Source organism: Mchenga conophoros, linkage group LG20 (assembly GCF_057382185.1).
Source record: "Mchenga conophoros isolate Kocher_MC1m ecotype Shallow Benthic linkage group LG20, M_conophoros_male_GT1.1, whole genome shotgun sequence".
Classification (NCBI taxonomy): Eukaryota; Metazoa; Chordata; class Actinopteri; order Cichliformes; family Cichlidae; genus Mchenga; species Mchenga conophoros.
This window is the reverse complement of record NC_140545.1, coordinates 36,007,216-36,032,452: the sequence shown is the minus strand read 5'-3', so window position 1 is coordinate 36,032,452 and position 25,237 is coordinate 36,007,216. Positions and strand designations below refer to the sequence as shown.

The 25,237-nt window shown below is 44.5% G+C and overlaps 1 protein-coding gene across 4 annotated transcripts in view; it reads right to left on the bottom strand.

Annotated features, from left to right (window-relative positions):
- The window catches only part of LOC146551333 (neural cell adhesion molecule L1.1-like), a 47,633-nt gene that overhangs the window by 1,579 nt on the left and 20,817 nt on the right, over nucleotides 1-25,237 (bottom strand). For 3 of the 4 annotated variants that reach the window (XM_085258848.1, XM_085258847.1, XM_085258849.1), the window contains 26 exons: nucleotides 24,614-24,716; nucleotides 23,997-24,163; nucleotides 22,898-23,020; nucleotides 22,434-22,604; nucleotides 21,950-22,061; nucleotides 21,158-21,342; nucleotides 20,736-20,867; nucleotides 19,792-19,935; nucleotides 19,596-19,707; nucleotides 16,508-16,680; nucleotides 16,127-16,286; nucleotides 14,744-14,871; nucleotides 14,543-14,644; nucleotides 12,040-12,246; nucleotides 11,072-11,142; nucleotides 10,741-10,966; nucleotides 7,746-7,852; nucleotides 7,128-7,398; nucleotides 6,657-6,779; nucleotides 6,244-6,420; nucleotides 6,022-6,135; nucleotides 5,206-5,355; nucleotides 3,614-3,745; nucleotides 3,458-3,530; nucleotides 3,059-3,070; nucleotides 1-2,536 (listed from right to left, as the gene is read on the bottom strand). The exon at nucleotides 1-2,536 is cut by the window's left edge and continues 1,579 nt beyond it. In XM_085258848.1, coding sequence (XP_085114974.1) covers nucleotides 2,281-2,536; nucleotides 3,059-3,070; nucleotides 3,458-3,530; nucleotides 3,614-3,745; nucleotides 5,206-5,355; nucleotides 6,022-6,135; nucleotides 6,244-6,420; nucleotides 6,657-6,779; nucleotides 7,128-7,398; nucleotides 7,746-7,852; nucleotides 10,741-10,966; nucleotides 11,072-11,142; nucleotides 12,040-12,246; nucleotides 14,543-14,644; nucleotides 14,744-14,871; nucleotides 16,127-16,286; nucleotides 16,508-16,680; nucleotides 19,596-19,707; nucleotides 19,792-19,935; nucleotides 20,736-20,867; nucleotides 21,158-21,342; nucleotides 21,950-22,061; nucleotides 22,434-22,604; nucleotides 22,898-23,020; nucleotides 23,997-24,163; nucleotides 24,614-24,716 — 3,731 coding nt within the window. In that variant the 3' untranslated portion in view covers nucleotides 1-2,280. The remainder of the gene's footprint in view (nucleotides 2,537-3,058; nucleotides 3,071-3,457; nucleotides 3,531-3,613; nucleotides 3,746-5,205; nucleotides 5,356-6,021; nucleotides 6,136-6,243; nucleotides 6,421-6,656; nucleotides 6,780-7,127; nucleotides 7,399-7,745; nucleotides 7,853-10,740; nucleotides 10,967-11,071; nucleotides 11,143-12,039; nucleotides 12,247-14,542; nucleotides 14,645-14,743; nucleotides 14,872-16,126; nucleotides 16,287-16,507; nucleotides 16,681-19,595; nucleotides 19,708-19,791; nucleotides 19,936-20,735; nucleotides 20,868-21,157; nucleotides 21,343-21,949; nucleotides 22,062-22,433; nucleotides 22,605-22,897; nucleotides 23,021-23,996; nucleotides 24,164-24,613; nucleotides 24,717-25,237) is intronic. The other variant, XM_085258850.1, reaches the window with a different exon arrangement.

Here is a 25,237-nt window from a genome sequence, read left to right as displayed (position 1 = left end):
AAACATTTATGACATAGCTTTTTAATAATCAGTATTATTTGCTGCATTGCTACGCGCTATAAAGAAACTGAATGAATGAAGGGGAGTGTTTTTCTCTCTACGGTTCTAATCTTCTCTAAACGTCTCGAGGCTACTGAGCGACACGAAAGGAAAACCTAAGATTAGACGATGGAGGGGAGGGTGTTGATACAAAATACAAGTACAAAATCAAACAGAGCAAAAGATAAAAAGACAAACTGCAATTCAATGATTTTAGAGAAGAAGCAATGGAAATAAAAAAACTGACAATCTCAAGGTTCTATTTACATTCAGGGAGCGATTACATCTGATCCTCTTTCTCCTCCGCCTCCTCCCTCGCTCCGTCAGAGGGTCCGTTTTGCTACAGAGGACCCGCCATGTGGGCCTCCACTTCATGTGTTCATCAGTATGTGTGTGTGTGTGTGTGTGTGTGTGTGTATGCATAGGAATTTTTCCAATCATATTCAAAGGCAGCCCTGAAACATCTGAAGCAGTGAACTGTGCCGTCTGCTGGCCGTTTACAGGGTTTAATGGACGTTTGCAGAAACTGCAACGCTGAAAACTTTTACACATGAAGCTGCGTCTGAGGAGAGATGACTGACAGGAAGAGGGAGGAGAGGAGGTTCATCTGGACTCTCCTAAGGCAACAGAGCTCCCCTCTCTGCAGGTCAAAGGGCAGGAATGGAGAGCAAGCACACACACACATGCACACACACACGCACGCACGCACGCACGCACGCACGCACACACACACACACACACACACACACACACACAGAGCGTAACAGTCTCGCTCTTTAACTCAAATATCAATGAAATGCTTTAGAAATGCCTGGAAGCTGGCATGCATCTATAAATAGTAAAAACCATTCCATGACGCATGCATGCAAACTCAGATACATAAGTTGGTAACAAAAACACATAAATATAAAAAATCGACATATAAAAATGCTAAGGAAACAAAAAGAGACTGAAATGTTTGTTTACGATGAAATAAAGTGATTTGGTCCAAGATGAAAGATGAAAAACTCCCAGATTTTTGCTTTTTCTTTGTGACGCTCTCCCATAAATCATCTCCGTCTCCTGGGCTGAGCTGCACCAGCTTCTCTAAGTTTCTATTTAAAGTCTAACTTTACTGCGTCATGTGCAAACACCACTCTAAGGTAAAAAGTCAAAGAGCAGCTTTGTCCTGGTGGACAGATGGAGCAACCAAGAATCAGACGCAACACTCTGAGCCATGAAACTCATTTCCTTATGAGACTGAGACTGGTTTCACTTTAAGGCCATCTCAGCGAGTCCCGGCTTAATTCGCAATTACATTCATCAAATCAGGAAAGATTTTAGTAAACAGTAAATTGTTTGTGCCCAATTACAAAGCTTTCCATCGTGTAAACAAACCACAACATGGTCACTACAAACCTGGTGAAGTCCAGATAAATCCAGAGATGTATGTCAGTTAGAGCCAAAGAACCTCAGAGGGAGCTCCACCTGCAGCCGCTCAGGTGACTTTCTAGTTTGAGATATGCTGAGGTGTCAGAACTCGTCATGAAGGGTACGGAGAGGACATCAGAAGCTCAAACTGTATTAGCTAAAATGCACAGAGAATGGATCCTTTATCAGAATTAGTATTAATAAGCTTTATTATTTTATTTTTATGTTTAAGCTGATATTCACCGTTAGCCAATCAGCTGTCACTTGGTTCTTCCAGACTAGCAAACTGTTTGCTTTGTGGTCATTGACTACAAAAAGTTAGTCCAGAATTTTAAATATTCATTAATAATCCTACATAAGAACTAGTCTGTTTTGTATCCCTTTATTATGAATTCAATTGAAGTTTCATAGCTCTTAAACTGTCTCCATGTACTCATTTGGGTGTTAATCTATGTGAGTAGTTACTGACATGTGAAGCTGAATCAGATGCTGCAGACCAGAATAACATTCGCTGCGTGTCTTCGGCGGGCTACGCGTCCCGAACACCATCTCAGTTGTTACAAAATCAGAAGTTTTACATGTTCAGTAACAATCCTGCAAACAGACTGAGCTCATGTAACCTGACTCACCGAGCTCAGGAGCAGCTGGTGCAGCTCTCGCCCTCACCTCACTCAGTTTGTTCGCTCATACGAGTTTCTAATCACGCGGTTGTATGTGTGTGTGTTTTTGTGTGTGTTTGTAAACTGTAAACAGCTTCACTGCATAAACCAATGGAATGTACTGACATTGTGTGTGTGTGTGTGTGTGTGTGTGTTTTGGCCATGTGTGTCTCTAGCTGGGCCGATTTAGGATGCTCGACATGGAGGGAGCGACGGGGGGAGGTGGGACTGCATTAACGGGGGAGGCGGGGCCCGAGCTCTCGTTGCCGTGGGGAACAGATGCCCGGCCGCTGTACTGGCCGATGAAGGAGCCGTCCTCGTTGAACTGGATGTCCACGCTGTCCCCGTATTCAGCCAGAGAGTCGACGCTGCCCATCTTACTTTCCTCCAGAGACTGCTGGCTGTCCGAGCGCTTCTCATCGCCATCGCTGGAGGACGGCACAGAGACTCAGTGTAAATTCTCACAGACAAAAAGTGAAGTCTGATAAATGCAGGAACATGCTGTGTAGCATCACACAGACACGGTGACATCATAACTGTGTCAAATTTGTGAAATATGTCCCAAACTGAAAATGGAAAGAAAGAAACTGCATGGGTAAGTACATCCTCTTTAACAGTTCATCATGTTAAGGAGGATCAAGTTATTATAAGTATTTAAATAAATTTAAAGTATTTAAATAAAAAAAATGTAATGATATAAAATAAACAATTTTAAAAATGCTGAAAAGACAAATATGAAATAACATAGTATAAAATAACACATGAATAAAATGTTAATAAAATTCTTCCTGGTGTTCAAGGACTGCAGGCTGATTATGCAAATGATGCCTAATTACACAAAAACTCAAAGAAATGCACACAGAATGAAAAGTTTCATTAAATCTAAACAGCTTCTCGACACAAACACACAAACACACATGTGAGTGCTACAGAGGGGTGAACTGTCCTACCTCTCCAGGGATCTGCAGGCAGAGCATTGAAGGGAGAAAGAAAAGTGAATGAAAGGAAGCAGAGCTGCGAGCATGACGAGCTGCACGCTCAGATGAAGCCGTCAAACTCGATGTTTCAGAAACAAAACAAAGTTTCATAATATGATTTACTGCAGGGATATTATCACTGTTTATATAAAAACATACTGTATATAACTGATCTCATTGTTGTGTCGACATGAAGGATTTTTGTGCAAAAACTAAACAACAACACACTGACTCAAATCGCAGGGTCGCTCTGTGTTTTGTGCTCTTGCTGTATTTTGTACCTGCAGGGCCACCGTAGCACTTTGTTCTGTGTGGAAGCAAATGCATTTCAAGCATAGCCTGTAATCATGAGTGACATTCAAAAAGGCCCACCTGTATTCTCCAAAGGCTTCATCTTTCATTGGTCGAGCTTCAGAGTCCACCTCCTTACTTTCTTTGTCCTTCACTGTGAAAAAAAGAAACCTTTAACTCTGCGTTAGAGTCTGTGTGAGTCAGAGAGTGTGAGTCCAGCTGCGCACCACAGCGTACCTGCATATTTGCCGCCCTTGCTGCGTTTGATAAGGCAGAGGATGAGCAGTATGAGAACCAGCAGCACGATGGCGCTGATGAGTCCAATCAGCCAGCCTTGGGTGGCGAACCTGCCGGTTATCTCTGACGGCACTGAGAGAACAGAGACAGACTGTCACAGAAATGTTTGGAATGATGTCTGTGAAGGTTCTCAGTCATCCAGGTCATCGTAGTCTAAGGAGCTTGGAAAGAAAAGCGTCTGGACTTCTTTGAGTTGCTTGAAGACGTTTCACCTCTCATCTGTGAAGCTTCTAGCTTCTAGGATCAAATGGTGGAGAATCCCAGATTTAAGCTCTTTGGGAGTAACCCACCGAGAGGACCCCTAATGATCCTCTACCTAATTACATGAGCCAAGGTGTGAAGGTGTAGGTCCCAATCAGCCAAGGTTTCGAGTGTGAAACTTAGCCCCATCCTAACATGTGATTTCCTGAGGTCAGATGGCCCAGGAAGCGTCTGGGAAGGATCTCAGAACTGGATTAAAGATGGCAGACAGTTGGTGTCTCCACCATTTGACGCTAGAACTGAAGAAGCTTCTCGGATGAGAGGTGAAACGTCTTCAAGCAACTTAAAGAAGTCCAGACGCGTTTGGAATTATGATTTTCACACAGGTAGCGAGATTAGCCCGCCTGAAAACTCCACAGTGCTAGTCCCAAAAGTTGATTCTGTTCATTGGACGTAACGTTTTCAGTGGGAGAAACACTTCGTCATCATCCAGGTGATTTCTTCAGTCTCAGCTGACTGCAGGTTTCAATCTTATAAACAGTCCATTTGCATAATGACTGAAACCAGCCCACTGAGGAACAATGGGCTGGGAGGTCAGTTCCTTGATCATTAATATGCAAATTCTCTTGACCATTGATCAACAACCACTGATCAAAGCTCATTGATCAATGGTCATGAGTCCCATTCACAGAGAGTTGGGGAATGGCTGCAATCACAGCATTGTAAGATGGTAACAGATGTACCCTTAGGCCCCCTCCTCGATTCAGAGATGGTCTTTCCCTTTTCACATAAATGGCCTCCTTGACTCCGCCCTTAAACCAGCGTTCCTCCCTATCCAGGATGTTACATTGAAAGAGTGTCCACTGGCCTGTAGGTGTGAATAGACTGCAGAGTCTTGGCCTGACGAGGTAGCTCTTCTGTGATGTGACACCCGCTTCGCCAGAGGTTGTTTACTTTCTCCAATGTATAAATCCTGGCAATCCTCCAACCAGATCAAAGCTCCAGGTCAAGCTTTGTTCAGAGAATTTGCATACTAATGATCAAGGAACTGACCTCCCAGCCCATTGTTCCTTCAGTGGGCTGGTTTCAGTCATTATACAAATGTACTGTTTATAAGGTTGGGGAAACCTGCAGTCAGCTGAGACTGAAGAAGTCGCTTAAATCAGTGATGAAGTGTTTCTCCCACTGAAAACGTTACGTCCAGATGAACAGAATTAACTTTTTGGGATTTACTTACCTGGATGATTGAGCACGCATCAGGACGTCGACAGTGCTAGATTTGTGAATCTGTGAAGATTGTGGCATCAACCTCTACTACTCTGCATACTTACATGGTTCCACGGTCTTTGCCTCGCCTTGCCAATAAGTGGAGTTTCCATGCATGACCCTCAGGTGGTACTGAGCTCCTGGTTGGAGGCCCGTCAGCATATAGAAACCCTGCGTAGTGTTGACCTGTTCTGACTTCTCCCACCCACCGCCTCCTGCAGCCACACGGCAGAGAAGAATGAAACATATGAAGAACATAGTAGGAATCAATCCTAAAGCTGTTCCTCCTCTCATTTAATGAACTGTCTCTGATTCTTCTGCTCTTTCTAATAATTCTGCTGTGATGTTGATCCAGAGACGCTGCAGAAGCAAAACAGTGTGAAAATTCATATTCAAATCACTGGATACGCATGAAACATCAGAGAGTCGTGACAGTTTAATCTACTTGTTATCATCATAACAAGTTGGGAGCTGTTTACTTGTTCTTGGTTCACTGCAGGTTCTTCAGGCTCGTCTCACTTTGGATTGAACCATTAGTCAGGCTGTCATGTTCTCAGACCAAAGTATAACTTCAAGAGAAAAAAGCCTTAAAGGTTTATTTTTTGGACATTTGAGAGTTTTTTCAGATTTGACTGTTGAGCCTCCGCATGCTGTTCTTCAACACTGAAGTTTAAACCTCTGTTCGATCATTTAGAGTCAGGATCTTCAAAATAATTGGTCGAATCACCGCCGGGAACTGTTATCAAGACTTTGAGAAGGACTCAGACATGTTTTCCTTCCTTACTCTCCAGCTCCTTTATTCCCCTTTCTAAGAGTCATTGTCCACACATGCTCACAGACCCCCTCAAACTTCCTCTCCCTGCAAGCCGTCCTGTCCTTACCGCTCTTCTTGAGGTATTGGATGTGGAAGCCGTGGTTTCGGTTTCTCTCTCCGGGCACCCAGCTCAGGTGGACTGATGCGTTACCAGAGGTTACTGTGATGTTTCTCGGAGGCTCTAGAAGGCAGGGGGGTGGAGAAAACAAGGTCAATTTGAGAATTTGGTTTTATTTCACTAAATAAAGCCGAACACTAAACGGTGTGAGGCAGAATTCTGAAGTTTCACCTCCATCAAGCAGGGTGGCTCCCCTGCGTGTGATGGGAGGGCCTTGTCCAATCTTTGTGCATGCTGTTACTTTGAAGATGTAATGGCTGTCGGGGTCCAGGTTGTCCAGCGTGATGTGCTTTACTGTGGGATCATTGACTTTCAGTATCTCCACAGGACTGTCTTTGCTTTCCACCTCTACAGATGAAACACAAACCAGGCAGAAAAACATGACTAAGAACGCTTGGTGGCCAAACGCTGTTCCCAGAAAGTGAAATAAATAAAACTTAAACAGGGACAAAGAAAAACATTGAAATCTGAAGGAAACACCAGAAAGTAAAGTTACAACAGAATTCAAGGATGAACACAAAAAGAAAAGTCACAATCGTTAAACTTCATCTTATTTTCATGACGCAGCCAGGATCAGACCTTACCCCGTTGGTACTGCACTATGTATCCCAGCAGAATGCCGTTGGTCTCAGCTGGAGGGCTCCAGGAGAGAATCAGGGATTTTTCTGTCGGGCTTTCAAACTCCAGAGTTGCAGGAGGACCAGGAACTGCACACACAGAACAGTTCCAGGTGAGGTTTGTGTAACTTGAGAACTGATCCTGAACTCTTAGACACGAGGGAAGAAAGTTCGGTTGACTTTATTCTGTCTGAATGTCAAAGTCCGCTCGGATATGAATGTCGTGTCGTAAGCTTTTGGGTCAGGTGCAGAGGTTGCAATGGGCTGGAACAAGAGCAGCATTCTGATACCTTCAAATAATTGGTAATTAAAGCAGACAGCTAACTTACTACACAATGCTGCTCAGATCAGCTGACCTTTGACTTGTGGAACCTGTCAAATTGCACTTCGATCCATGGTCACATGACCCTCAAACAGCAGTGTTTGGTTGAAACTCACCTCCCTCCGGCGTGTGGAAGTGGTGCGGCGGGGAGCGAGGACTCTCCCCTTTGCTGTTAAACGCAGTGACCGTCAGCTCATACTCAGAAAACAGTCGCAGTCCCGTCACCTCCGCTGAGGTCTTGCTATGGTCAACCTCCTCCACCTGCCAGCTGTGCTCGTCTGTCTCACTCAATTGTTTAGATCTTTCTCCTCTGTCCTCCTCATGTTGGGATTGTCTGAGAGACCTCCGGCTCCGTTCGGCCTTGGGAGCCAGCCTCTTATAGTAGATCTGAAACAAGCATAGAGAAACATGAACACACTTTATGTGCTTTGATAAAGTTACAGCTGAAAATGAAATTAAAAAATTCAGAACACGATAAAAACTTTTATCAGCCTGTGTTTTCATCCATTATTCTACTAATCAAAGATGCCACTCGGGACTATTTTCTGGGGTTTGATTGACAGAAAGATTATAAAGTTTCTCAGTATTAAAGATGGGCAGAGGCTCAAAGCCAAAGTCCAATTAAATTTTTGAAACATCGCACCAAGTAATAACCTTACATGAACAGAGGATTTAAATGTTAAGAGCATTTCTGTGATGTGAGTCAGGTAATTAAACTCAATGAGAAGTGCTACCCTGTATCCCAGCAGCAAACCTCGGACCCTCTGGGCTTCGTTCCAGCTCACTCTGATGGTGCTGTTCATCACGGTGGTTGAAACTCCAGTCGGCGCTTCCTCTGGCTCTGAGAGAAGCAGCAAGGCATGAACATAAGAAATCAGCACAGCAGCGATGTTATTTGCACAAACTCGCAGTTTATGACTGTGTGTGTGAATGTGTATTGATATCTTTGTGGGGACAAAAGTTGGACTTTTACTATAGTTGTGGGGACCAACAGCCTTCATGGGGACCAGAATTCTGGTCCTCACAAGTCTGAAGGCATTTTTAAAACTAAAAAAGGTGGTTCTAGTGTCAGGGTTACAACTGGGTTATGGTTAGGTTTAGGGTAAGGGGCTAGGGAAAGCATTATGTCAGTTACACACAAGATATGAATACGCAACATGTGTATGTGTGTGTGCACGGTTTTCTGTCAGAGACAAACTTCTGAATTTCTGCTGAATTCATTACACTAGTAAATACCCATTGCTGCAGTAATGACTTGTCTGTGATTGTCAGGATATTTCTAAGCAATACGGTGATGTCATAATATAAGCACGTGAACCTGAAATGATGAATAGTTTAATAGCATGTGTCTGTGAAGGTCCTCATTGATCCAGGTCATCGTAGTCTAAGGAGCTTGGAAAGAAAAGCGTCTGGACTTCTTTAAGTTGCTTGAAGACGTTTCACCTCTCATTCGAGAAGCTTCTTCAGTTTTAGGGTCAAATGGTGGAGAGTCCCAGATTTAAGCTCTTTGGGAGTAACCCACCGAGAGGGACAATGGACCCACTATTGACCCTCTACCTAATCACACGAGCCAAGAGAAGACAGATGTGTGAAGGAGTGACCTTTGACCTTTAGATGCCGATGGACAGCTGAGTCTTGTCCTGTGGAGGTGGCTCTTCTATGTTGTGCCATGTGCTTGTGAAGTGGCTGTTTGGTCTCTCCAATGTAGAGGTCTGGGCATTCCTCGCTGCACTGTACAGCAAACACCACATTGTTAAGTTTGTGTTTAGGAGTTTTGTCTTTGGGATGAACCAGTGTCTGTCTGAGCGTGTTGCTGGGTCTGAAGTAAACTGGGATGTTGTGCTTGGAGAAAACTCCTAAAGAATGGCAAACAGTTATCCTTTGTGTCAAACTAGGGAAGACACAAAGGATAACTGTTTGTCATTCCTGAACTGTGCTGTGCGCATTGAGAAGAAACCTCAACATCGAAGTTTACCGGAAGCCCACGCACACGGACCAGTACCTCCTCTTTGACTCCCATCACCCTCTGGAACACAGACTTGGAGTAATTAGGACCCTACACCACCGGGCAGAACATGTTCCCTCTAAGCCTGAAGGAAAAAAGAAGCAACACACACATGCAAAGGAAACACTTAAAACATTGTCATCCCCTCTGTAGCCGGTGTATCAGAGAAACTCAGGAGAGTTTTCTCCAAGCACAACATCCTAGTTTACTTCAGACCCAGCAGCACACTTGGACACAAACTGGTTCACCCGAACGACAAAACTCCAAAACACAAACTTAACAATGTGGTGTATGCTGTACAGTGCAGCGAGGAATGCCCAGACCTCTACATCAGAGAGACCAAACAGCCACTTCACAAGCGCATGGCACAACACAGAAGAGCCACCTCCACAGGACAAGACTCAGCAGTCCATCTGCATCTTAAGGTCAAAGGTCACTCTTTCGAGGATGCCAATGTTCACATTTTGGACAGAGAGGACAGATGGTTTGAAAGAGGAGTGAAAGAAGCATCTATGTCCACTGTGAGCGACCATCTTTGAACAGAGGGCGGAGCTTGTGACACCAACTCTCTGCCATCTATAATCCAGTTTTGAGATCCTTCCCAGATGCCTTAACGCCCACTCACACCCTGGGCCATCTGACCTCAGGAAATGACATAATAAGGTGGGGTCAGGTTTCACAATGAGCTCACCTGAAACTCTGGCTGATTGTGACCCACACCCAGTTTCACACCTTGGCTCATGTGATTAGAGGATCATCAGGGGGCCCTTTTGTCCCTCTGTGGGGGGGACACTCCCATATGGCCTAAATCTGGGACTCTCCACCATTTGACCCTAGAACTGAAGAAGCTTAGCCCGTTGGTAAGAACCTTTGGACGGTGTCATGTCACGCGTTGCTGCTGCTGCTGCTGCTGCTGATAAAACACTGAGCTTTCCAAAGACCAGTGAAGACCTCAGAGCTCGAGGTAACTGAAGGAAACCGTGATGACTGCTGTGAGGAATGACCTTGGCAGTCATCACCTTTTTACCTCCTAACTACCCTCTAACTGAACAGTTCTCTAAGCCTGTGAAAGAACGCATGTGCAACCTCCTAAACAGAAATAAGTCAGTTCGAGCTGAAACTCGTATTTCTCATCAAAATGACAACATTACAAAAGAGGCAATTATTGATTCACATGCCGAACATTCAGCGTGAGACATTAAACCCTCAGCTGCATCATTCCCATCATCCACTCATTGAGATTCTTGACTTTTGACCTAAAGACATTTTCCCAGCAGGATCTAAGCACTGACAGGAAACTTCACTATATGCTCTGAGTGATTAACAGCCTGCACAGCAGCAAAGCATTCATGTGTACAGCTGCCGGGCACTCCAACAAGAGATGTTAGATTTGACATTTTGACAGAAAGAGCTGTGATGTGATGCTTCATGAAGCTGTTGCAGTGAGATTATTTATGACTGATGGCATTCATAAGCTGTATGGATAAACATGGTTAACTCAGATTGTTTTAAGTTGATATTTTCAGAACTGGCTCACTGTCATCAGTATTACTGACTTGTAGATATCATGTACTGTCTCTATATGTGTATGTATGAGCTTTAGTTCCAGTCCTCTCAGTGGGTGCACACAGGCTTTAGCCCTGTAATGGTTCCCAGTTACACACAATAACAGGCCCTCCCATTACAGCACTCGGCCACAGGGATGAAGCTCTGGGATGACGTACTGTCCTCTCCGGAGTGCCCGCTCTCCGACTTTGGTTCCGGTCCTCCTCCGAGAGCGTTGACAGATTTGACTTTGATCTCAAACGGTGTGTACGTTCCTGTGTTGTTCACTATGAACGGTGGAGACCTCACACGGCCGGAGTTCCAGTTTACATTTGACCCATCGGCCTCCCTCCACAGCACCTCGTACTGGAAGTTCTGGCCGTTATGGAAACGCTTGTCTATCTCCTGCAACAGAAAGTAAGAATATGAAGTGCCCGTGGACTGTGCTTTTCATGAAACATATCAGAGGATGTTTACTCGAGCCCACTGCATACACGCTGACGTACTCACATCCCACGTGATGATCAGTGTCCCTGGTTCTGAGGAGTTACTGCGCACTCCTGTAGGGTTGATGGAGGGAACTAAAAGGGTGAAGGAAAATATCTCAGTTTAATAAACACACTTCAGTCATCCTGTATTGATCTTCTTTATTGATCTCCATGACCATTGATCAACCATGTTTTATATTTCTTTGTGAAACTTTCAGACTGATAATGTAATTAATGGTAAATACATTTTCCGTCCCTCTAATGTCAGCCTGAGGCTCAGCTGTGAGTCAGACTCCATGGTAAAACTTCACAGCAGAAACAAACTTCCTGCAGAAGAACAACACGGTGATGACCATAAACTGCTGTTCCAAAAACCGGTGGGTAATGCCACGCCTCATATTGAGCTCCTGGACACAGTCTATAAAAATCACTGCTAGTAGCAGTTGTAACTCTAAAGCTCATCACATCTGCTGCTAGCTTATATTGTTGTTTCATTCACTGAAGTCTTTTCCAGCCTCTGACACATGGATCCTATCACTTAAGGCTAGAGGTGGGCGGATCGATACCAATGCTGGTACTGGTATCGGATCGATACTATCATGATAGGATCGATTTTTATTTCTATCTTTTAGTTGCAGCACGTAGCCCAGTGAATTGTGTTAAATAAAGTGTATACCTCAAACATGCACCTGTGATGTTCACGGTCACGTCTATTTTATTTATGTCCTATAGCAAACATAAATTTAAAAAACCTCCCAATTTAAAATACACGAAAAGCTGAAGAGTGTGTTTTGTTGTGTCAACTAATTATTGTGGAAATTAAAAATCACAGTTGAAATCAGAATCTCATAAATCATGCTGCTCTTCCCTACATAAGCTGCCTTTAAGCTTTGGTATCAGTACTGGTATTGGCAGTACTGGCCCTGTATTTATTTGATATTGGATCTATACCAACATTTGCACAGCACAAGTTGAGGTATTGTTCTTTACCATCAGGTGGCGTGCTGTGGTGGTCTGAGGAGTTGCTGTGTCTGCTCCTGCCAACCTCATTGATGGCGATGACCCGGAATCGGTAGGTGGAGAATGGATGGAGGGTCAGCTCCACGTGGTTGAAGTCGCCTGGCACTTTCTTCATTTCCTCCCATGTCCACTTCCTCTCCTCCGTGTGGTACTCCTCCCGAGCCTGTATGATGAACTCTGGAAGGAGTCAGACATGATCCGGTTCATCAGCTGTTTTTCAGCTGTAGGTCGGTTTTTCAGTTCAGTTCAGTTCTTTTTTATTTCAAACATATACATTCACCAACGTTTCATAAAATCATTCCATACAGTTGTTTGAAAAGGAGTAGGCAGAAGTATATACTTATTTAGCCCTACCCCCTCAGGTTTACATCCTCATCATCTAAATTTGAACAACAAAAACGTATACAACGCCTTCAACTTAGAACATAACATCTCAAAAAGTATTTTCACATGTTCAACTAAAACTATATTTAGATTTGCTAATTTGCAGAAGAAAATAAACATGAGTTTGACTGCTGTCTTGGGTTAATTGCATTTTCTTCATTCTTATACTTATTTAAAATTTATTGTTTGAGTTTTATTTTAAACTGGTTTATATCACTACTGACCTTTATTACTTCTTTTAACTCATTCCAGAATTTAACTCCCGCTATTGAAATAGACATTCTTTTCAATGTTGTTCTTACTCTTTGTAATTTTCAAATAAATACGTTTTAAATAAAGTTGAATGAGCAACATGGTTTGTTTCAGGAATGCCTAAGGTGTTCATCCATCCATCCATCTTCTTCTGCTTTATCCGAGGCTGGGTCGCGGGGGCAGCAGCCTAAGCAGAGAAGCCCAGACCTCCCTCTCCCCAGCCACCTCCTTCAGCTTATCCGGGGGAACACCAAGGAGTTCCCAGGCCAGCCGAGAGATATAATCTCTCCAGCGTGTCCTGGGTCTGCCCCGGGGCCTCCTCCCGGTAGGACATGCCCGGAACACCTCACCCAGGAGGCGCCCAGGAGGCATCCTTGTCAGATGCCCAAACCACTTCAGCTGGCTCCTTTCGATGTGGAGGAGCTCTACTCTGAGCCCCTCCCGGATGGCTGAACTTCTCACCCTATCTCTAAGGGAGAGGCCAGCCACCCGTTATGGGAAGCTTATTTCCGCTGCTTGTATCCGCAATCTCGTTCTTTCGGTCACTACCCACAGCTCGTGGCCATAAGTGAGGGTAGGGGCATAGATCGACCGGTAAATTGAGAGCTTCGCTTTTACACTCAGCTCTCTCTTCATCACGACGGACCGGTTCCAGTGCGAGCTGGAGGCCCTCACCCAATGAAGCCAACAGAACCACATCATCTGCGAAAAGCAGAGATGAGATTCTGAGGCCACCGAAGTGAAAGCCCTCTGTAGTTGAAACACACCCTCCGGTCCCCCTTCTTAAAGATGGGGACCACCACCCCGGTCTGCCAGTCCACAGGTACTGCCCCTGATCTCCATGCAACATTGTAGAGGCGTGTCAACCGGGACAGCCCTACAACGTCCAGAGCCTTCAGGAACTCGGGGCAGACCTCATCCACACCAGGGGCTCAGCCACCAAGGAGTTGTTTAACTGCCTCAGTCACCTCACCCCAGGAAATTGGCGGGTCATCCCACTCATTCCCAGACTCTGCTTCCTACTCGGAAGACGTGTCAGTGGGATTAAGGAGGTCCAGGAAGTATTCCTTCCACCGTCTGACAATTTTCTCAGTCAAAGTCAGCAGCGCTCCATGACAGGCACCAACCACCTTGCGGCCGCAGCTCAATGCAGCAGCTTCGGCAATGGAGATGCTGAACATGGTGCATTCGGACTCAATGTCCCCAGTCTCCCTTGGAATGCTGTTGAAGCTCTGCCGGAGGTGTGCGTTGAAGATCTCACGGACTGGGGCCTCTGCTAGGTGTTCCCAGCACACCCTCACTACGCATTTAGGTGCACCGAGTCTATCCAGCGTCCTCCCCCGCCACCTGATCGATCTCACCACCAGGTGGTGGTCAGTTGACAGCGCAGACCCTTTCTTTACCTGAGTGTCCAGAACATATGGTCGCAGGTCTGGTGATACGATTACAAAACCGATTGTCCTGGTGCCACGTGCACTTATGGACACTCTTATGTTCGAACGAGGTGTTCGTTATGGCCAAACTGTGATTTGCACAGAAGTCCAATAACAAAACACCGCTCGGGTTCAGATCGGGGAGGCCTTTCCTCCCAATCATGCCCATCCAGGTCTCGCTGTCGTTACCCATGTTTTTCATAACTGATGAAGATGGAGTGTGATTGGTGGAGGTTGGTGGCCTGCTGTACTCCTTTTTCAGTCATCTCAGAAAAATCCAGAACATTTCATAAGGTTAAGAGTCTCAGCAGGAAATGAAAATGTCCTCTTCAGCTGCTTCCACTATCAGCACATGACAACAGATACCAAAATTCGCATGTTTTGTTTGTGTGTGTGTGTGGTACCTGTGATGGGGCTGTTGTGGGAGAGTCCTGGGCTCCAGCTGAGAGTCACACTGACCCCCTCAGCATTAGACAGAGTCAGACCACTGGGAGGGTCCGGTTTTGCTGAGAGTACAACAGAAAACAATTAGAGCCACAGTCCAGACACACACACACACACACACACACACACACACACACACACACACACACACACACACACACCTATGACAGTGATGGAGCCCTGTGCAATCACGTTGTCCACTTTAGTGATGACTTCACAGGAATACTCCGTGCTGTCATTTAATTGGACGTCTGTCACTTTCAGCGTGTTGTTCTTGAAGAAGGTGTACCTGCACACACACACGAGCACACGTGTAATTCTGTGTAACAACAACAGTACAAGTCATTTATTTCTGCACCCTGACAGAGACATGCAGACCTCCAGTTCAGAGCTGAGGAACTCAGATGTTTCTTGGATGGTGACACCTGAGAGCTGCTGTAATGTTCTCTCTCTGTGTTGAGAGTCATGAACGTTTATCGACGATGCTGCATTTCAAAGTATGCACTTTCACTACATTTTGGTTGTTTTTCATTCACAGACATAAACTTTTGTGGTATTAATAGCTGTACAAGTATGTTTGGCAACTCATTTCAGGGTCCAGCATCCATCATGCAGTCCATTCAGGTGCTTCCCATAAAGGATCGAGTCTTGTGATCAGACATGTCTGACCTGTTCTGAAGCTCAATCCTCTGAAGAAGCAGCTGATGATATGACTCAGTTATTTATTTTTCCCAAATTAAGATGAAAATGAGTCACTGGGATTATTTAATTATTAGGAAATTTGTGAGTGTGTCATTTTGGGGATCACATAGATAAGTACATTCACCATGAAGGTCTTTAGATTTCTGCTCTCAGAAAGAGAAATTTCCAGCTCAGAAACCAGTCCTCTGTTCTTCCTGCTGTCCATCTACACCAAGCGGTGCAAGTCCAAAGCTAGGAAGATTATGATGGACCTCTCCCATCCCAACAATGGACTCTTCTCACTGTTGAGGTCTGGGAAGCGCTTCCGCTCCCTTAAGGCCAAAACAGAGAGAATGAGGAGGAGCTTCTTCCCCCAGGCTATTCGGGGCCTGAACCAGGTGTAGGACTGGACTCTCCCAAACACGTCACTATAAGACTGGACTCTCACACACGTCACCACACGCACCACCACACATTTCCTATAATCCTATAATTCCTATAATTTATAATCCTTATCTTTATAATCTCTTCTGCTATTTGCACATTCTTTACTGTAAATTCCTAAGTTAATTTGTAAATTTTTGTAGTAAATTGTAAATATTGTAGAATTTTTCTTCTGTCATTTAATGGTCAGGCATTGTACAGCTACAAGCATTTCACCCCCATGTCATACTGTGTATGGTTGTGTGTGTGTGACAAATAAAATTTGAATTTGAATTTGAATTTGAATTTCCAGAGATTTCTTCTGTTTCCTCCCAAATAAAAGATCTTTAGGTTTTTTTCTTTCTTTTCCTTTTAGGACAGAAGCTGCAATAGAAATGTGCTTTGTTTTGCACAGTATGTGTGTGTGTGTGTGTTTTTACTTGTCATCTACTGATGTCTCTTCTAGTTTCCGATTCGCTTTCTTCCAGACAACCTGGTAATCCCTCAGCCGAGGATCGGTGTCGACGTCACAGTCCAGGAAAGCGCTCTTTCCCTGGACAACGCGAACAGCCTGGGGGGGCGTCAGTATCTCACTTGGACCTGAAGGAACGCAGGAAACACAGGACCGAGGAATTAGTGACATTTGTTAGTGACTTTTTCTGTAAACGCTTACAACAAAATGACTGCATCATAAATGGTTCATATCACAGTCACACAGTCACAGGTGCAAGCAGAGATTTTTATAAAGCGCAAATAATTCCAGGCTCCATCAGAGAGGAGCAAGATTTATATGAAGCTTCACTTTTATGTGTGAGACTCACGGAAGACGTCCAGCTTGGCCGTGATGGAGATGTTGGTGTTTTGTACGGAGCAGATGTACTCGCCGCTGTCGTTGTGGCTGACGTCGGACAGCTTGAGGGTCCCGTTGGTCAGAATGGAGACACGAGGATACAGCAGAGGGTCCGACAGCAGAGCACCCGTGTCCTCCCGGTCCCTGCAGGCAACACACACACATGCACGCACACAAACACATGCACACACACACACACACACACACACACACACACACACACACACACACGCACACACACACACGCACACACAGAGCAAAGATATTGATCGTTACATATGCTAATCAGCTCTGTGTCTCCAGAATCATTGCAGACTTATTCTAACATACGATTGCAGAATCAGGTCCCAGGACCTGGATCGATGGAAGTGTGTATCCTCACTGATTAGTGACTTGATAACAAACACAAAGGGATCAATAAATGATGAGAGAGGGGAAGAACATAATGTGAACTGCACAGTGGAAGCCAACACATCACATTTGTTTTCTAATGAAATTCGATGTCTTTTTTTTCAAGGATACCCAGAACAGTATTTCTAAGTTTTGGTGGTTAAATAACTAAAAAAACCTGATAGCTGTAAGTGTACATTTGTTTCCAGATGTCAGGAACTGAAAATCTAATCACACGACAGCTGGAGATAAAAATAAATGCAGACTGCTTTCAGTTCTTCATACTTGGGAAATGGGTGTGGTCAGGTCATCAGAGACATGGTGCATTTCAAACAAAACCACACGAGGGCGCTGTTTCATTCAAAGTAAAGAGCCAAACCAACAATGGCTCATTCATGACCAGTGTCTTTTCACTGTTAGCACAACTAGACTGATAACGCTGCTGTACAAATGTGGGATGTGTATAGAAACTGCTGTAATTCTTAGACACTTAATTCACGTCAGCAACCACCAGCTCCAACTCAAACGGTTTGAATTAGTTTGATAGTTTGAATGCGCTCTTTGTTTTTGATCTTGTCAATAAATAGGCTTTAATAAAGTTTAAAATCACCTTTTTTATGTAATAAAACCTTATTTCACTGCAATTAAAACACTAGAATTTCACGGACAGCGTACACACTGATCTGCCTGTTTTTAGTTACCTGCACAAATCATCCAGCTGCATGCACTTTGACACACACACACACACACACACACACACACACACACACACACACACACACACACACACACACACACGTGTGTATTTATATCCTTGTGGGGACATCTCATTGACATAATGCTTTCCCTGGCTGCTTACCCTAACCATCAAAAATGAACACCTAACCCTGACCCTGACCATAACCTAACTGTAACCCTGACACTAAAACCACACTTTGAGTCTCAAAAATGCCTTCATACTCGGGCTGTTTGTCCCCACAAGTATAGTAAACTACCAATTTTTGGTCCCCATGAAGATGTTAATACCCGTCCACACACACAGACTCTACAGTCCTGCACCTGTTAGTTACTTAAGGTAGTTAATGCATGCGCACATCCATATTTACAAGCTTTACTGCTTACAGTTAGCAAACTTTGCCTCCTCTGTTGGTAAATGACTAAATGACATTGAAAAATCATCTCTCTTGGCAGATTTTACATTGAAAAAAACTGACGGCAGAAAACAGCCCAACTTTTTATAATCACCTCTAAGACTAACCACACCTCTGACCACACTAGTTTGAAAGGGCCACCTCTCAAACTAGTGTGGACCCTCCTCTATCAAGCCCTTAACTTTAGGATGCCATCTATATGCTGGATTTTCTTCTGGTTTAGTGTAGGGCTGGGAATCTTCGCTGATTTCTAGAATCGATTCCATTTCGATTCTCAAGGTCCCAAATCGATTTGATCCTCGATTCAATTCGATTGATTCGATTCGAATCGGGGAAATTTTGCCTCAGACAGTCAGAAATATTATAATTCTGATCACGCATCAGCACATTTCCATATTTTTTGTCTATAAAAAGAAAGCTGACACTTGCGAGACTTTGTCACAGGTGTGACCATCACAGCAGACGCCTTTGTGTCAAAGTAACTGAGGATAAAACAGAAAAACATGGAGGTGATTTTCCTGGTCTGGGATTTATACAAATATTCTGCAGTAGATCAAAAACGAAAGAAAACCATTAATCAACACATGAACATGACCTGATGCTGCTGAGGTGAAGCAGAGCAAAGTTACGGAGGTTTGATTACAGACACAGCTGAGAGTTTTGCAATTTTGCATAATTTTAAAGTTTACATTTGTTCAGTGTTGAACGGCAGAAATGAGGCTTTCTTTTCCGAAGTAAGTAAAAGGAAAAAAACAGCGGCCGACAGGCTGTAAACAACGGTAGACTGGTGCGTAACAAGCAAGCGAATAATGCAGAAAACAGATTTTTAGATGGGAAAGTGCAGAGAGAGAGAGAGAGAGAGCTCTGCATGAAGTGTGATTTTATCCTGGTGGAAGCAAAACAGCAATTCATGCCGATGTTTATGTGAAGCGCAGTTTGGATCTTCTTTTGCTGCTGGTTGAGTCAATATTGTTTGGAGAGATAAAAACCCGCAGCTTCAGAATCAGCGAGCTGTCGGCTTTCAGCCCCGACGGCGTGACCGTGACCGTGTCCGTGCCAGCGCGTGAGAAAGTCACATCTCACTGATTCTGATGCGTCGGCGTTTTGTGTTCACGTCTTTGTGCAGGACCCGTGTTCCTGCTCTCATTTACTGTTTTAGCTGTTTGGTAGTTGTTGAAAATTTGTGAGGTTCAACTTGAGATTCTGGCGTTTCTGGCAAAATAAATTTATATTTAAAAATCGATTCAGGATTTTAATGACTAGATTTTACGTTATCAAAGCCAGAATCGATTTTAATCGATAAATCGATCATCAAAACCCAGCCCTGGTTTAGTGTTCTCTCCACAGGGCTGGTTAATCAAACTTTCTGATAAAATACTGCCCCCTAGTGGTGAAGGTTAAATTCTGCACAGTGTAGTTAGAGAAATGATTTTCACTGAGGTGAAAAGGTTCAGCAGAGAGAATACAGAGAGGGTATTTTAGTTACACTGATGAGAATCCACACTGTGTGACACTCACCATGTGACGCGGGGTCGTGGCGAGCCAAAAGACTCACAGTGCAGTGCGACGTCTCGGCCCTTGGTGGCGTTGTAGATGAACCCATCAGGGGACAGGATCTGAGGGGGGAGCTCTGAGACAGAGGGAGAGACGCCGTCATTAACCAATCACAGGTGAGACAGAACAAAGAAGGACGTGAACCCGGCGGGAAACATACCGACGACGTAGAGGTAGGTGTTGAGGAGGATGGAGCCGTGGTCGTTTTTGGCTTCACACTGGTACACGGCCGTGTCGCCAATGTTCACGTCTTTCATTATGAGCGTTCCTGCGGTCACCGTGCGCCGAGGTTCTTCATCCACTTCTACAGGGAGAGGGGGGAAGAGGCGAGGAGGCAATGTAGAGTTTGTCAAACAGAAACAGGCTGAATCTAAAGAACTGTTTAACAGAGAAGCTGAGGCCCACTGAGAGGAGCAGCAGCTGTCACCGCCTGTCACCTCCCTCCCTCTGCTGCTTTCTCAGTTTCCCTCCCAGTGTGCTCATATTCCTTCCTTTTCTTCCTTTTATGTGGCTTTTAGTTTCTTTCCTCATTTTAATTTTCCTAAAAGCCCATCTTCACAAGTAACATGTAAACTCTGAATGTGCGAAACATCAAGAAGAAGGTTTGATACAGAAATGTGGACTCTTTCTTTGTCTCATTTCCATCGTCCGTTCTTTCTGCCCCGGTCTTTTGATTCAGTCATTTCTCCCTCTTCTTTGTTCTGATGATTTATTTCCTTACTCTCTGTTTATTTTTCTATCTTCTCACTTCTCTCTCTCTCTTTTGGTGAGTCCATCTAATTCACGTTAAGCTTAAGAGGCTCTCTGTCCACAGAAAGTCGACAGCCTGGAGCCAGGAAATGCTCGCTCTGCCCTGCCTTCAAATCTATGTCTGTGGCCATCAAGCTTTAATAGAATCAACATCGAGTTACCCGAAGGAACGGTTCACTCTGCAAAGTGCTGATCATCAGAGTAATACAAGTCTGTTTGCCCCAGCTGTTTAAAGGTAGTTTATCATGTGCACTATATAAGAAATCGATAACTCCTGAGTATCAATCACACACATCAGGTGCTACAGTTTCTCCCCAAAGAATCACAAACAGGTCCGTCAGAATCTTGCTGTACCTGTTAACAGCTGACCGTTGATCCTCCAGGTGATGCTGGGCCTCGGGATGCCGTCCGCCTGACAGTCCAGTCGGACTGTTTCCCCGGGAGTGTACATCAGGTTCTGAGGCTCCTTCATCCAGTAAGGAGCCGCTGGAAAACGAAGAAAAGCAGCATTTAAACCCTAAAATATAAATCTCAGAGTCAGAACTTGTCTGTTGAACATTTGGCTGTAACTCTGAACAGGCTTCAGGACCTGTTGATGTTAATTAGTGAAGTGCTCCTTTGAAGTTGTGAACATGTACACATGTTCTTCAGTAAAGACTCACAATCATCTCAGACAGAGGAGCACAAACACGTTAGAGTTCAAACTAACACAGAGATCACGTCCTCACGGTCAGCAGAGCACCGTGATCGTCTGTGCGCTCGGCTCAGCGGCCTACCTTCCACAGTGACCGTGAAGGAGCGCGTGATGGAGCCGTGGGTGTTGGAGGCTTTGCATTCGTACTCGCCGTCGTCATCCAGGGTGATGTTGTCGAAGTGGAGCCAGCGGTCAAAGTTAATAACTTGGCCGGTTGTGTCTGCCAGGACACCATCCTTTTTCTTCCATTCCACCTGAGGTGTGGGTCTGCAGAGACGGACATGGAAGAACAGAAGGATGTGACTGTGAGAGAGAACCGATCATGGAAGTGAGGTAGGCGACGAACAGAAGATCGATCACAGGAGGAAATTAGAGCTGAGTGCATGCAGATGATCTTGGTAATGATGTAACATCCTTTTTCATCATTAACTCAAAATTATAGTGAGAGTCCATTTGTTGCCATAGACAGGAAGCAGGATCATTAGAATGAAACTGGACAGATCAAATGATTTCATATGAAGAAAAAGGAGCAAGGCTGCATGAGGTCAGCAGGCCAATTTCTTACGAGCAGAGAAAATATGAAACAGTAACTGGGTCCTGAGTGTGGTTGTTGTTGTTGTTGTTGTTGTGTGTGGCTGTAGCAGAAAAGCCACAGCTGAGTGTTGTGAGAGCAGCAACTGGGAATAAAGTGCGTTGAAAGAGCGAACCAGGTGGGTCAGTCATTCTTATGCCACAAGGATCATAAACATGACATGAGTTTCACGTGTAAACAAACTGAAGGTGGAAGTACACACACACACACACACACACACACACACACACACACACACACACACACACACACACACACACACACACACACTGAGATGCTTACAGGCCTCTGGGTAAACATTCCAGGGTGACGCTGTTCCCCTTGAGCGCTGATATTTGGGAGTGGTTCCTGTGGTGGAAGAACTCGGGTTTTCCTCCATGAGCCACGCTGTTACCTGGACGATGTGAAGACAGAAATCAGGACACGGAAACTGTGAAGCTCGATCATCACGGTCATGCTGATTATTGCAACAATAAATGATGAAATGAAGACAAATAGCCTACAGGGCAGGGCTGATTAGTCGACTGTGATCTAGTTACTGAGCATATACGCGTCATCATAGTGGAACAAACACTGGTGTCTCAGTTGTGTTACAGTGTAGTCTGCATGACATAATTAACTGTTCTGGCTGATGTTACCTCACACAGAGAGCGTGATCACGGTCCGCACACACACAGGACAGCGTGATGCTCTGACTCACTTTTCTGATTTTTCTTATCTCTATATTTAACACTTTGTGTGCATTGTGCGTTGTGTGTGCGCTCACTCTGCTTGACAGAGAGGGAGACAGCAGTGGCAGGTAGAATAGTCCTGGCCTCTCTGTACTGGGCGTGGCAGATGTAGTCCTCTTTGCTGTCACTCTTCACGAGGTTCGCGAAGTACAGCTTCCCGTCCAGGCCGATCGTCACTCTCTCACTCCGAGTAATGTGCATCAAATCTGAGCCGGGACGGGGACAGTTTAATGTAGGTGGGAAATAAAGTTCAAAGCATGGAAACTGCAGTGGAAGGTGAAAATGTTTTTCACGTCAGTGTAAAATGAAATTGGTTAGTTTGCTCTTCAAATGCACAATAAGCGCCTCGCTTTATTGCACCGCAGCCTCAATAAGCTGATAACTGAAAAGGCAGAGAAGGTCAGTCATAGAAAAATGGAGGAGAGTGGACATAAAGAGTCTGTGTGTCACAGAGGCAGGCAGCTGATGAACGGGACAGGAAACAGATCGGCACACTCACTTATGTTCATCCAGTGGATGCTGGGAGGAGGCGAGCTTTTTGGAGGGTTGCAGGACAGGACCATACTCTGTCCCACGAGTCCTCGCTCACGCTCCACTTGTTGTTTCATGAGAATTGGCTGAGCTGAAACACAAAGCAGCAGAATACAAGTTAATACTTGTGCAGGTAACAATGAAGAAACAATGAAAATAGTGACGCAAAATAAAACAATACAAAGAAGGAAGAAGATAATTGTAAAGATACACTCCACAGCTGTTGTAACACAGTGGACTGGAGGAAATCTCCAGGATAATAGACTTTAAATGCCTAAATTATATAAAAACAATGCCAGGGTTCATTTGTAATTAAGAGGAGCTGAAACAATAGCTGCATATTTACAATCATGTGGACACAGAGTGACATCATCTGTCTTTTTGGGTCACATGATTAACTTGAATCTCATATTTCCTGCACAGCTTCTCAGGTTTCATCAGCCAGTTATTTATTTTGCTCTGAAACATTGTTTAAAAGTTTTATTTGCTAAAAGCAGCTTTCTGATGGTGCTTTGGGTAAATCAAGATACCTCGACCACATGCTGCCTGTCGAAACTGACATTTAGTCATCAAAACCTTTAGAAACGCTGGCTGAGCTGATTGTAAACATTGAAGTTTCCCAAATTAATTGAGAACAATGGTTCTCTGGAAGTCACAGAGCAATATTCAATCGCAGAAAAAAAAAACTGTGAGGAAGAAAAACAACAAATTATGGAAGTAATTTGCAGAGGAAATAAATAAATAAAATCTGAAAGAACTGAACTGCAATCAAAACCACGGCGGAGGTGAGATCCGGGGCAGCAAGAGCCCGTACAGTATAATATTTCATCTGGAGAGATTTTAGTGAGTCTGTGTGCACGCTGACCGCAGCCATCGGCTTCATCCTCCACACCCACGGTACATCCTCCCTACTGAGTGACGTCACAGCGCTGTCTCCGGGAAATGGTTGCCGTGGCAACTTGAGATGAGCGAGCAGAACAGGTGGCCCCGATCAACCTCACTGACTCACTGATGTGTGTGTGTGATTTTATATGATCGTGTGACATCTGTGCCTTTGTGTGACTCACGCTCTACGTTGACTTTGACGGTTTGTGTCATGGCAGTGCCCAGACTGTTGGAGGCGTAGCAGCGGTATTCACCCTCTAACATATCCAGGGAAGAATTGTCGCCTCTCAGCGTTCCGGATCCTTCGGTCTCAGATCCGAACAACTCGCCATCTTTCAGCCAACGGAATCTATGAGCACAGAGGGGAGAACGGCTGTCAGCACATCAGCAGTTTACAAAGTCACAGAAACAAACCTTAAATCACACAATGAAGAAAACAGCTTCTATTTATTTGTGAGCTATTTTGAAGGATCTACATTTTCATTATAAAGCAGCGAGTCTTTATCTTTGGATCAAAGCCGGAAACAGGTTCATGTAAAATTTTCAGCCTTTTGATTGACGGCCTGAAATACAGAAATACATAAATATGAGGAAGTGTAACATTTACAGCTGTTATTATTACTGTTAACAGTCTGTCTCCCCGAGAGAAGCAGGGAGTGGAGAGAGGGACGAGCTCGGGGAGGGAAACAGCTGAGAGACAATTTTGTTCTTGTTTTATTATGAGGACATTTATTGCCATGTCAGCACACACACACACACACACACACACACACACACACACACACACAGGTGTACGTACGTGGGTGCCGGGTTCCCGGTGGCCTCACAGGCCAGATTGAAGTCTTCTAGAGAAAACACTGTGTGTGATTTTGGCATCTCTGTCAGCACTGGAGGCTGAAATACTGAACACACACACACACACACACACACACACACACACACACACACACACACACAGTAATGAAATTGGCAGAGTACAGGCAGGTAAAGTAGGGCGTACAGATCGAGACACATCTAGAGGGATTGACTGAAGCTCATTCATCATTCTTAGTTCTGGCAGGTCCTCTAAAACCATCAAAAGATAAACATCCTATAATAACAGCAAAAATTAAAAACTACAGTTTTTAATGGAATACTCTGATATTTTGTGACATTGTATATTTAAATAAAATATTTTGTAGATAAATGAGTCTCAGGTCAGCTGATAAGTAGCTTCTGATCGTCCCTAGAAGCAGGCTACAACACAGAGGAGACCTTTGTGATTGCTGCGCCCAAACTTTGGGCAACTTTCTTCAAATTAGGATCCCTCCAACACTCAACATCTTCAAACCCGTCTGAAAACACACTGTTACTCACCAGCTTTAAGTTATGACTGAGTTTTTGTTTTGTTCTTTGTGTGTGTTTGCTCTGCTTTTTTTTTTTT